We start from the raw sequence: 13,728 nt of genomic DNA on the forward strand, positions 1-13,728 counted from the left end.
TGATTACACTGCCCTGACTGAAGAACACAAAATTCATCACGTCACCGTCCAAAAATCAACACGTCACTATGCGAAAATCATCACATCACGTTCGTGATCACACTGCCCTGGCCGGAGAACACAAAAACTATCACGTCACAGTAAAAAAACATCACTTTTGTGATTACACTGCCCTGGCCGGAGAACACAAAAACTATCACGTCACGTTCGTGATTACACTGCCCTGCCTAGAGAACACAAAAATCATCACGTCACGATCCAAAAAATCAACACGTCACGCTCGTGAGGACACTGCCCTGACAAACGAAAAAAGACCAGTAGATATTAGAAAGCAAGACAAAATGTACTGAATAAAATCCGCGTTGATGTAGTTAAGGTTGACCTACCGGAAGTGATTGACGTGAGAAGACCGGTAGTGGGGATGGTCCTCAAAGATACGGTCAACCTGTTAAAAGAAAATCACATTTGACGAAAAGTATGGAACTTTTCTAAATGTATATTTGCATGCCGAAACGGGGTTTTGATCCCTTTTGTGTTGAATCTGTTACTCTTTTGCTTCCCTTTCTTTAAAACGCTAGAACTGAGACTGCATGTAGGGACAAGTATTGGGTCATATCCCGAATAACGGAATTAAGGTCAACGCATGGCGCAAGTGACACATTATTATAGCAACTTTTGTGCGGAGCATGCGTACTGTGTCTGGTTGCTATCATGACCATTTGGCTTGTCCGTTACGTTACTCAAATATATAGTTCCCTGTTTCTATATTATTGTGTGTTTTGTCTGTCTGTTTGTCTGCTTGCGATGGATTCCGCAAGGCGGCACATCGTCTCATCTCGCCCTTGGCGGCTAGCTTTAGAATCTGTGTGCGGCGCATGCGTGCTGTGTCGGATGACATTGTTATCATTTGGCTCGCCGAGTTCTTTTTTGTGAATGTTTTGTTAATCTATTTTGCAACCTTGGGACGAGATCTGTTACACGGCACATGGTCTCCCCTCGCCCCTGATGGCCAGCTGCAGGATCTGGTGCCGGGCTGTTCCGTTACTCAAATGTTTGTTTGTTTGTTTGTTTGTTTGCTTGTCTGTCTGTCTGCTTGCAAAATGAATTCTGTGCACACTACGCTACATATTCTCACCTCTCCCTTGACGGCCAGCTGCAGGATCTGGTGCCGGGCTGTTCCGTTACTCATATAATATAGTTTCTGTTTCTATTTTGTTAGTTTATTTGTTTGTTTGTTTGTTTGTTTGTTTGTTTGTTGCCTGTCTGTCTGCTTGCAAAAGGAATTCTGTGCACACTACGCTACATATTCTCACCTCCCCCTTGACGGCCAGCCCCAGGATCTGGTGCCGGGCTGTTCCGTTTCTCATATAATATAGTTTCTGTTTCTATTTTGTTAGTTTATTTGTTTGTTTGTTTGTTTGTTTGTTTGTTGCCTGTCTGTCTGCTTGCAAAAGGAATTCTGTGCACACTACGCTACATGTTCTCACCTCCCCCTTGACGGCCAGCCCCAGGATCTGGTGCCGGGCTGTTCCGGAGTCCAGCAGGTCGTTATGGAAGTCTGCACTGGTCAGCCGCATCTCCACACTCAGGTCGGAGGTCGGGACTGAGCGGTGGGGGAAAAAGAGCGAGACAGCTGTTAGATCGCCTTACAAAAGCCGTGTAGGCTGTGTTCGGCCGTTGTTCAGAAGTCCAGAAAGTTTATCATTAAGTCTGTACTCCATATCTAAAGATCCAGTTCAGAAATAGAAAAAACAGCATTGCAACTTTTAGTCAGCAATAAAAATAGGTTTTGGCTGTTTTCAGCTGTCGTTGATCGAATCCAACATGAAAGTCTGTGTTTGGTAGCTCGTGCTGCAGATAGTTGACTTCCTAGTGGATTCGGCTGGATGTTGTCGCAGATATATCTACAAGGTTTCAGACCACTCAGCCGTTAATAGACGTACAGATTGAAGTGACAAAAGTTGTTTTTTTACGCCAGAAATAGTTACTCAAACAACTGGATAAAATTTTGAAACAGTCAGACGTTTCAAATAGCATCCGCTGCCTTTCGTCAGTGACTAAGGACAGTTCTACCAGATCAGCCCTTAGTCACTGACGAAAGACAGTGAATGCTACTGGAAACGTCTGACTGTTTCAAAATTTTATCCAGTTGTTTGAGTAACTATTTATGGCGTATCTTATTACCTGGGTGTCTAACCTTCATCAACGTTTTTTTTAAGTTAGGTGTTTAGTTGAAGACTGTTTTTAGCTTAAAATGACTAGCATATAGATATGCTCAAAATACATTCAAGGTACATATGTGCCAAATTAAGTGCTTTTAGATGAATTTTCCGGCTATGCCACTTGCCCATAGGCTGCGTTTTTCACAGATAGTACATTTTTCGTATTAAAGAGCATCTCTAAGCATCTATTTGTGTGTTTCAAGATAACAGACACTAACGCCCAGGATAAGATGAAGCTTTAGGCCCGGTGCTCGACTCACCTGACGGCGTGGTCGCTAACACAGTTGTGATGTCAATTACAGTTCCGGAAGTGACGTTTGTCCAGAAGACCTTGTGGCTCTTTACTATGGTGGCCCTGAAAGAAGGACAGTGCAATCAATTACTAAACGTTTCGACAATGTTAATCTGTTTATTATTGGATTTATTTTTACTTATGTTATTCCTTAAGCGTTATAGAGGGCATACACTATAGGAGCACAATTTGTGCACTCGAAAATGTCATTTTATTCATTTATTCATCTTCGCTACTATTGACACTAAGATCCTTTGATAAAAACAAACCTGTTGAAAATATTCGTAGATGTAGTTGAATGGATACGAATACATTTCTCACAATGGCAGTATGAATTATAACCAAGAAGCTCTGTTTTATGTATATGCTTCAGCAATCGATTTGTTAGCCAGTTTGCATTTTGTCCACATTTGTTTATGAGCTTCCAAAATCAGAAAAAAATATTGGTATTGTTAGAATATACTATTTTGAAGCTTTGCATATAGTTGAAGCACTCCCATATAGTATAGTAATGGAACATCATTGTGCAGGCGGTGTGTCATTGTTCTCATTTGGTTTTTCATACATAATTTATGAGCTGCAGCAACAGAAAATTACTTGGCAAGGACATTTGCTACGTCACGATGAAGCGACAGAGCAATTAATTGTATGAAGTGAAGGGTATGAACCCAAAGAATGAAATAAGCCGAGGTTTTTAAACTCGTGTGAAAATAGAAATGTGTAATTCTGTAGCAAATATAAGGATCTGGCTAATTTGTGGTGTTTTACGCCTTTTTTTTCTGCATTCTGTTCTAGAATAAATTTTCAAAAGTAAACCTTGCCCTACATCTGACGAGACTGCAATTAAGGCGGAGCAGAGTTTTAAACAAAGTTTCGGTGTTCCTTTTAGGCGGGTCTAGAAGAAGACACATCGTGCAAAAGATGGGAGAAACTGACTTGAAGACGACATCCCCCGCCCCGGGGTTCGGCGGGATCCAGTCAAAGATGGCGGCGCTCTTGTTGGTGCGGTCGCTATGGGTGACGGAGTCCCCGGATGTGTTGCAGGTCACGTGGTGGAACCCCTGCGGAGGTCCGACGAACGTCCCCAGGGAGTGGTCGTCGTGCGCACGGCGGGCGTGCAGGAGGATGCCTTTAAACTGGCCACCCTCAACTCGCACTGGAATCAAGATAGGATATTTATTACAAAATCCTCGCATCGGGGCTAGTTGTAAACAAATATGAAAACATAAAATGATGTATGAAATACACGATAAAAGTCACGGTATAAGAGAATGATATAAGAATAATAGATATGAGACAATTACATGATAAACAATAGCATACTAAATTGATAGAAAAGAGAAGTAGAATAACTACATCTAGCTATTTGCTACTTATTTTCAACCCCATTGTTTGCACACTGTTGCAATGAGTCCATTTGTTTGTCAAAAAAAAGAATTTAAAAGTAGGACTGTTACTTTTGAATGATTCTCTTTACACGCATTAAAAAACGATTTTACTTGCGGCATCTGTGGTTTTAGAAAGGTGTTGAGCACTTCTTGGTGTGCTGATATAGGTGTCCCTATTGTGAAGGTACTTATTACAGGTACCAGTGTGAAGCTTGCGGTACTACGTACCTGGCATATGTATTCTGGGTCTGTAGGTAGTTCTTGTCACTGCCGGTGTGTAGCTAACGGTACTACGTACCTGCCATAGGTGGTCAAATTGTGAATGTACTTGTTATGGGTACACGAGTGTAGTTCACGGTACTGCGTACCAGGGATACGTGTCCCGGGTGTGAAGGTATTTGTAGCGGTACCAAAGTGTAGTTAACTTTACCACATACCTTACATGTGTGTTCCGGGTATGTAGGTGGTTGTTCCGTGTACCAGTGTGTACCTAACGTTAACACATACCTGACATGGGTGCCCCGGGTGTGTAGGTAGCTGTTGCCGGGACCAGTCTGTACGGCGAGGCGTCATCGGACGAGTTGGCTCCGTGGTGGTTCGGCATCATGGCCCGACACTGCTCCGACGGCGCGCCAGTCGGGTACCCGGTGGCAGGGGACAGGCACGTCCAAACCGTCACCGCCACAAGAACCAACCTCCACATCGCGTTGGTGAAGATCCGATAGGAATTTAGAAGTTACTAAATTTCTAAGCCTCTTGGAGCACAACTTGTACCGTAGTTACAAAGTGAGTCGCGTGAAACGCCTAGAAACTTCGAACACGCTTGCAAACCGTCGGTACAGATCTCCGCCCCTACACCCGCGTGGCTCACATTCCCACCTGTACCCACAGTACCGCAGAGTTGGTGCGATTCGCGTAGGAAGAATGATTAGTAACAAATGTCTAAGATTTCCGATGCAGGAGAAATGCGTCTTTCGTTGCGGCCAGAACTGTGCGTGACCCACCCGTGTAATGATGATGTTTGGGCGTGTACGGCCCCACCCACGGCGGGCTGAGAACAATAGCACAGGGGTGTCGCTATGTTAAACTCGCATCTAATATTCACAGGAAGTTTCACACCCATGCAGTATGTTCAAATGTGGTCTGTTGGTATTTTTATGGTATACTCATAGTTTCTGGGTTTAACATACGTCGATTCTATCGAAGGCACCGCCCTACTCTTAGACATGAAATTTATTCCCATTGCGATCGGCCCTCAATTTCGTAGTCCCAAAGACAAAGGTTAAGAAAATCGAACATAAATGCTGGAAAGGATGACAACTTCTCTTAACATTTTACTGATACTCAATTTTCAATTGACGTCAGCGAATAACGCAGTTTTAATTTCATCCTAAGTCTATAAAGCTTAGTAGGTAGCTTCAAACGGGTTCAAGGGTCAGATAGAAAATAATATTACAACAATCTGTAGATTATTGTCTCTTGATGAGTATCCAATACTTGCAGAACTGTTTCTCATGTGTATTTTTTTAAGTGCAAATAAGGTTGCGAGCCTTGTTGTACAGTACACTGCAATCTAGCCCTCGGGCTACAAAAGTGTATTCAATTTTGTTTGTTTGTATGATGTATGAGAATAAACCAGTTTATAATGATTTTTGCACTCAACGTTTCTAACATTGTAAACTTTACGTTATGTTGTCTATGTTGTCTAGCCCCGACGAGCAGCAACAGGCCCACGCAGGAAACACTCAACAGGTGGCCCTGAATAATTTATAACCGTAAGGCTCCAGGTGTTCTGAGCATTCTGCTTTACATGTGATGCCCTGTAGTCACCCCTATTAGTTAATTGTCCCCTTATATGGCCTGGTAGGACAATGGCTTCGTTCAGCGAAAAAAAAGGAGAGCTGTTTGCGTGTGCGTTATTGGGAGGTCGTCCGTTACATTTTACCACCATAGTTTAATGTGTGTGTTTGTCATTCTGTCTCTCTGTGTGTATAAGTGTGAGTTTGTTTATCTCTCTGTGTATATGTGTATATATTTCTTTCTGTGTTCGCGTCTATATGTGGACATATCTGTGTGTATGTGTGTTTGTCCTTCTGTCTACCTGTGTGTATATGTGCTTTTGTGTGTTAGTGTGAGTGTGTCTTTCTGTGTATATGTGTGTGTGTGTGTCTGTATGTGTTTTTGCGTGTATGTCTGCGGGCGTCTATATGTGTTTATTTTATGTGATATTTTATATATGATGATGGTTATATGTGTAAGTGCTTGTGTGTATGTGTATGTGTGTGTGTGTACGTGTGCGTGTGCATGTGCATTTCTTTTTGCGTGCATGTCTTTGTTCGTGTGTGGGGGTCTGTCTCTTTCTTAGTACATGTGTGCGTATCAGTTTGTGTGTGTATGTATACCTGTGTGTGTGTATGTATACCTGTGTGTGTGTATGTATACCTGTGTGTGTGTGTATATGTATACCTGTGTGTGTGTATATGTATACCTGTGTGTGTGTATGCGTGTGTATTTGTCTGTGTGATCTAAATGTCGGACATTTTAGGTATTGCTATTTTCGTCTTTGGAATTGGAAGGATCGCAGAGCAGTATGGGTAAGGGGGTGAAGTCTACCCTCTCTCATTGCTGTATCATCAGATAGATACTTAATAAAGGTAAAAGGGCCTTTTTGTTTCCCATCATAGCCTTCAGGAAGCTACATTTGCCAGCTTGTGTTTGCTATGCATGTGTTGTACTCAGTTTTGACTTTTACCTGCATTGAACTACTAATGACACGGTTTGTTGACCGCAGTTCCAAGTCTAACTCAGTTGTTGGAAACTAAAACTGAATATATCTTCTTAGAGTCAGACACAGAAAACGGACTCAATAGTTTTCCACTTAACCTTTTAATCACCGCAGACTTCAGTAAAGGTTCTACAAGAGCTGAACCTGTTAAAGACAGTGAAAGCACACAACCAAATTCTACATTTGCTCGTCTAGTAGGTATTACAAAATGATACGTAAATGCAAACATTCTATTATAAAGTTATTATTGCATACTGACTTTTGTGTGCAGGGCTATGTGATCAATGTATTGCAACAATGTGCCACAAGTGTACTACGACAAGTACGTATCCCAAACGGCTTGTAATAATATGCATTCTAAAATTACAACTATCCTCTTGGCGCCTCACTCAAACAATCACGCTGTTAAAGTAAATATCCCGATACACCCTAAGTTTGAAGTCAATCTATTGCCTTTAGTTAGTAATTATAAGCGTCTGACATGCACGTTAGCTAACATGTGAGACGTAAGATAAGTTTAGTCTCTGTGAAACTGACCATTGTTCCTTTTATTGTCTTCGCTAAACCCTCCCAGACACCCCCCGTTTATCTTAAGATATATGAAGGAAACAGAAGATTTTCTATGGTACTAGAATAGCAGAATCATCGCAATGGTTCTATCGTCCTCCTCTACATCTCCCCAGCTCACTCCTCCTCCTCCATCTAACACCATTCTTAGCTCCATCCGCATCTACATTTCTCTCAACTCCCTCCTCCCTCTAACATCATTCTTAGCTCAATCCTCTTCCTACTCAACATCTTTCTCATCTCATTCCTCCTCCTCCTCCTCTACATCTCCCCAGCTCACTCTTCCTCCTCTCTCTTACATCATTGTTAGCTCAATCCGCATCTACATTTCCCTCAACTCACTTCTCCTCTATATTTCTCTCAACTCCCTCTAACATCATTCTTAGCTTGATCCTCCTCTACTACTCTACATCTTTCTCATCTCCCTCCTCCTCCTCCTCCTCCTCTTTATCTCACTCAACTTCTCCTCTGCATCTCTCTCGACTCCCTTCTCCCTCTAACATCATTCTTAGCTCAATTCTTCTCTTCTACTCTACATCTTTCTCATCTCGGTAATCCTCCTCCCCTGCATCTCACTCAACTCCCCCCTCATCCTTTACATCTTCTCAGCCTCCTCCTTCTCCCTCTAGCTTCTTCCTCCGTTCATTCTTCTTCCTTCTCCTCCTCCACATCCTCCAGCTCATCCTCGATCTTCCTCAGTTCCTCCAGAAACTCGACCTCCTTTAGTTCCTCCAGGACCTCCTCGACGTCTTCTGCCATCTCCTCCTCAACATTCTTGAATTCGGGTCCGATTTCGCGAGCTGGACGTTTGAGTACAGAGTAAAGGCGTATAACTAAAGGTGGTTCAGGTTTATGACAACAGAAGTATTACACATATTCTTTCAGAAAACAAAATTTCAAAGACTGCAAAGTCAGTGAGTGTGATAGTTTGGTGATATAGAAAATAGAGCAGGATTAAAAAGAAAAAAAAACATCGAGATTTCGCACATTCAACTTCAACTGTTGATAGGTAAATCATGCAACCTATTCTGCACTGCTTTGGATTGGCGAGCAGAGTTTGAAATCAGCTGTTAGTTATCAACCGTTGATTAATTACATCACACCAATAACGTTTTAGTCCAATGATGATACGGATGAGTCATCTCACCTGAGTTTCCACAGGCACGCGTATCCCCGGGTCCTGCAGAAAAAATGAGCACGTGTCAACTTCTAAAGGGGAACGCACACCTGTCTATCCATCATTGTAACCATCTATCTATCTTTATCCTTCTACTGTTAACAAGAGAATTATAGCACCCATTACACATTGTATTTGCAACTGGCTTGGAAGGACTAATTCGAGCATGAATGATTTTCTAATAATGTATCCATCTTTCTATCCAACTAACCCCTTACTCTGGCGACATGTAGCCCGATTGAATCGCGCCTATAGCAGCAGCCCGTAACCGGTCAACCGAGGAGGGGTCATAAAAGCCCTGGACAGCGGGAGTTTGTGTTATACAGACTATATAGTCTCTACCAGACTAACTACTCCGGCTATAGAGAGAATATTTGCCAGGGTTTCATTTCCTACACAGGCGAAATGTGATCTACACCGTGGACTGACCCTACTGGCTAATTATTCCCTTTTCTACCAAATCCTACGATCCATACGCCCCGTAGGAAGTTGTTGGAGGCTATACAGACTAGACGAAATGACATACCGGTTTGGCAGATGAAGAACTTCTTGGTGTTGCAGTAGTCGTTCTTCCAGCTGAAGCTGTTGGTGGCGTCCATCTGCACGCACTGCTGTCCGCTGGCGGGCGGGTCGGGCTCCGAGGGGGACCAGTTCTTGTAGGAGCAGCTCGTCAGGGCAGTTCCGTCAGCCCACTTCCAGCCGGAGGTTCCCTGCCACGGGACAAAAACAATGATAATTAACTTACGGCTCTCAGTGACAAATGTGCAGATGTTTTGCACATCTGCGCACCAAATCCGAGTGTTTTTTTTCCACACATTTTTGACAGATTAGTCGAAGAGGCTCAGTGGGCGTCACTCCACTGTCAGGGTAGGACTATCGCCTTTCCCAAGGGCACAACGTCGGGGCATGGTGAGTATCGAACGCTCTATCAAACAGTCGCCCTACCGACGCCACGATACAAAAACAATGACATTTTTTGAGTCACAAGGTTAGAGATCTTCAGGTTTGAAGCTGGAATAGTTCATTACTAGTCTTGTATGCTAGCCTAATGAACGATCTCCCACAATTACTGTGCTGGCCAGTGTTGAACTGAGCTGTCCTGAATGTGATATGTGTGTCTTACTGAGCTGTCCTGAATGTGATATGTGTGTCTTACTGAGCTGTCCTGAATGTGATATGTGTGTCTTACTGAGCTGTCCTGCATGTAAGATGTGTGTCTTACTGTGCTGTCCTGAATGTGAGATGTGTGTCTTACTGAGCTGTCCTGCATGTAAGATGTGTGTCTTACTGTGCTGTCCTGAATGTGATATGTGTGTCTAACTGAGCTGTCCTGAATGTGATATGTGTGTCTAACTGAGCTGTCCTGAATGTAAGATGTATGTCTTACTGTGCTACCCTGAGTGTAAGATGTTGTCTTACTGTGCTATCTTAAATGTGATATGTTTGTCTAACTGACCTGTCTTGAATGTAAGATGTGCATCTTACTGATGAGCTGTACCGAATGTAAAATGTGTGCCTTAGGGTGCTGTCCTGAATGTAACATGTGTGTCTTACTGAGCTGTCCTGAATGTGAGATGTGTGTCTAACTGCGCTGTCTTACATGTGAGATGTGTGTGTGTTACTGCTCTGTACTACATATGAGATGTGTGTCTTATTGAGCTGTCCTGAATGTGAGATGTTTGTCTTACTGAGCTGTCCTGAATGTGAGATGTTTGTCTTACTGAGCTGTCCTGAATGTGAGATGTTTGTCTTACTGAGCTGTCCTGAATGTGAGATGTTTGTCTTACTGAGCTGTCCTGAATGTGAGATGTGTGTCTTACTGAGCTGTCCTGAATGTGAGATGTTTGTCTTATTGAGCTGTCATGAATGTGAGATGTGTGTCTTACTGAGCTGTCCTGAATGTAAGATGTGTCTTACTGAGCTGTCCTGAATGTGAGATGGGTGTCTTACTGTGCTGTCCTGAATGTGAGATGGGTGTCTTACTGAGCTGTCCTGAATGTGAGATGGGTGTCTTACTGAGCTGTCCTGAATGTAAGATGTGTCTTACTGAGCTGTCCTGAATGTGAGATGTGTGTCTTACTGTGCTGTCCTGAATGTGAGATGTTTGTCTTACTGAGCTGTCATGAATGTGAGATGTGTGTCTTACTGAGCTGTCCTGAATGTAAGATGTGTCTTACTGAGCTGTCCTGAATGTGAGATGGGTGTCTTACTGAGCTGTCCTGAATGTGAGATGGGTGTCTTACTGAGCTGTCCTGAATGTGAGATGGGTGTCTTACGCTGCTGTCCTGAATGTGAGATGGGTGTCTTACTGTGCTGTCCTGAATGTCAGATGTGTGTCTTACTGAGCTGTCCTGAATGTAAGATGTGTGTCTTACTGAGCTGTCCTGAAGTCCGATCCAGAAGTTCTCGTTGGGGTTGCTGTATTTGCGGATTGTTTGCACGACGAAGTCGTGGACTGCAGCACTCTTGATGTCCGCCAGGTGGCCGTTTCGGTGCTCGTGGCAGTAGTCCCTTGCCTGCTGCGCCGTGACGGCCATGCCCATGACCTGGAAGTGCGTTTGGGTGGTGTCGCCCTGCACCTCGCCCTTACTCTCCACCGCTGTGTGAGGGGTAGACGGAACATTATAAACGAGTTTATTTGCAAGTTCTTGCCCGAGGGATAATTGCAACATGATACACTACATAGAAGAAGTATACACACAGCGCAGGTTAACAATGGTGACAAGTGGAACAAGTGATTATTCTAAAAACTGCTACAGAATGCACTCTACGCTTTTAAGGTTTGACTTCTTTTTTTGACGCAGTGGAAGACGAGGTAACCCAATTTTTTACAATGAGTGGGTTTTGAGAGGTTACTAGGGTTCTAGTTTTCTTTTCGTCAGTAAACGTTTGGAAATTGTGGTAAGTTTTTGTGGCTTCTTTGAATAGCTCTTTTCTTCCTGACCATTAGGGGGCAGTTTGATAAAGGATCTTCATTTCAAACTCACAGTATGAAATGAAGGAAATTAAATTGGTTACAAGTGCACGGTCTCTGTCGCCATGCTTGGATACGTGAAATCAATTTTCCACTGCCTCAAAAGTCAAACCCAACAAAACCTCCTCAATGTATATATTTAAAAATGTAGTTTAACGTAGGGAGCAGCTCTTGATATCACTGTCGCTGATCGTTGCTATTTCAAATGTCATTCCACCAGCAGAACCGATGTTTTAACCTGCTAACTCAAATGTCAGATCATGATAGTCCGATTAAGACGTCAAGGATTTTCAAATCCAATTAAGAGAGCGATCGCCATCTTGTGGAATGGGCTTGATTGCAACCCTAAACAAACGTCACATGACGACACAACAGCAGTACCTGGAACAAACGTTACATGACGACACAACAGCGGTACCTGGAACAAACGTTACATGACGACACAACAGCAGTACCTGGAACAAACGTTACATGACGACACAACAGCAGTACCTGGAACAAACGTTACATGACGACACAACAGCAGTACCGTGAACAAACGCTACATGACGACACAACAGCAGTACCTGGAACAAACGTTACATGACGACACAACAGCAGTACCTGGAACAAACGTTACATGACGACACAACAGCAGTACCTGGAACAAACTTCACATGACGACACAGCAGCAGTACCTGGAACAAACGTCACATGACGACACAACAGCAGTACCTGGAACAAACGTTACATGACGACACAACAGCAGTACCTGGAATGGTGTAAAACTTGAGTCCGACCAGCCAGGGTTGCCATCCTGCTGGTGTTCGGGTTGCCGTGAAGCGCCAGTAGCGGCCCGTGCCGGAGAACCCGCCGTACAGCTGAGGCTGCTTGGTCCCCGGCCTGACGCCCGTGGTGGAGTACACGGGGTTCCACGTCACCTTGTCGTCGGACGCCTCCAGCTTGAAGGCGGTGACGTCATGTGTGGTGTCTCCGAAGTTGGTGATCTGCATCGCCACCAGGGTGTAGACCGTCTGGAAGTCGAAGATGATCCACCAGTTGTTGTGGTTCCTGGGCAGACCCTGCGGGTTCCAAAACGTCCCCGGCTGCCCGTCCACCGTCTTCTCGGGCCCGTTGGTCGGCGTGTTGCCGGCTCCGGTGATGCCGCCTCCGGGAACCGCCACGGCTTTGTGATTCGGCCGCCCTGCCAACCGAAATCACAGAAATTTGAAAAAAAGAGCAGTAAATTTGGGATGAAGAATGACTGATTCTGTTTATTTCATTGAAATATTGTCAAACCAGTCCCGAAAGTCCTCAATGACACTATTTTACCAAACGGTCTAATCAGACGGACGGAAGTCTATCCGGCCGTTAGCTACAAGTCAGTGCAGTGTCTCTTTCTGTACCGGTATAACCACCCTTCGGCGTAACACACCATCTTCGCAGGCACGCGGCGCAGCAGCAGCTGATTATATCACACTGAACGGCATGTCACACATACTCTTTGCACATCTGACTGTAATCGCTATCTAGCAAGGATGCCTCCGCAGTATTTGATGACAATGGATTCCATTCTACTATGGTTCTCGGAAAATACGAATGTTTGAACACATTAATCCTTGCCTTGACTGATAGCTCTAGTACTTAAAGGCATGACTATAGTTCGGCTACATGAGACTTTTATTTTATTTTTTTTATTTATTAAACAACAGAAGAATATACAGGACACAGAGGTGATGCACTCTAGCTAAAGCTAATATTAAACATCACCTCTGGAAAAAAAATACAACTTACATAGACAAGTACAATAACAGTAAGAAACAGCAATTGGGTCGTCCAATACAAACAAACTAACAAACAAACAATGAATATATCTATATACCTGAACTTGAGACTTGTTGCAGACGCCCCGAACAGGGTACTGACAGCGACCGTTAAGCAAGCCTAGTTCTTACCTTCGATGCCGCAAAACTGGAGTTTGACCAGCCACGGCTGCCACCCTGTGGCCGTGCGGGTGGCGGTGAAGCGCCAGTAGCGACCGGTTCCGTAGAAGCCCTGGAACGGCTGCGGAGTCTTCACACCGGCACGCACGCCGCCGGTGGAGAACACCTGCGTCCAGGTCGACTTGTCGTCGGACGTCTCAAGTTTGAAGGCGGTGACGTCATGCGTGGTGTCTCCGTAGTTCCGTACCTGCATTAGACATCAAACCTAATTTTCAATATTCTCGATGTAAACTAAATCAAATATACCAATATATCACTAACAATTATCCCTTGGAAGACAAACCATTTGTATAACATATTTTACCTTTCCTTGAAATGTTCTATTGTATGGACTTACTGTA

General features: G+C 43.9%; 2 protein-coding genes across 2 annotated transcripts; both read right to left on the reverse strand.

The window, feature by feature from the left end:
- Positions 1-382: 382 nt before the first annotated feature.
- LOC136429166 (putative defense protein 2) lies at positions 383-4,756 on the reverse strand. Its single transcript, XM_066419044.1, has 5 exons — positions 4,410-4,756; positions 3,451-3,670; positions 2,483-2,577; positions 1,488-1,603; positions 383-445 (listed from the first exon to the last, which is right to left on the reverse strand). Exons 1-5 carry the CDS (start codon positions 4,603-4,605, stop codon positions 383-385), a joined length of 690 nt encoding a protein of 229 aa, XP_066275141.1. The 5' UTR covers positions 4,606-4,756.
- A 2,013-nt stretch (positions 4,757-6,769) lies between these two features.
- LOC136429620 (uncharacterized) lies at positions 6,770-13,595 on the reverse strand. The gene is made up of 6 exons (XM_066419514.1): positions 13,340-13,595; positions 12,157-12,588; positions 10,807-11,030; positions 8,958-9,141; positions 8,402-8,434; positions 6,770-8,054 (listed from the first exon to the last, which is right to left on the reverse strand). Exons 1-6 carry the CDS (start codon positions 13,578-13,580, stop codon positions 7,897-7,899), a joined length of 1,272 nt encoding a protein of 423 aa, XP_066275611.1. The 5' UTR covers positions 13,581-13,595; the 3' UTR covers positions 6,770-7,896.
- Positions 13,596-13,728: the final 133 nt, after the last annotated feature.

The sequence above is a fragment of the Branchiostoma lanceolatum genome, chromosome 3, assembly GCF_035083965.1.
Source record: "Branchiostoma lanceolatum isolate klBraLanc5 chromosome 3, klBraLanc5.hap2, whole genome shotgun sequence".
Taxonomy (NCBI): Eukaryota; Metazoa; Chordata; class Leptocardii; order Amphioxiformes; family Branchiostomatidae; genus Branchiostoma; species Branchiostoma lanceolatum.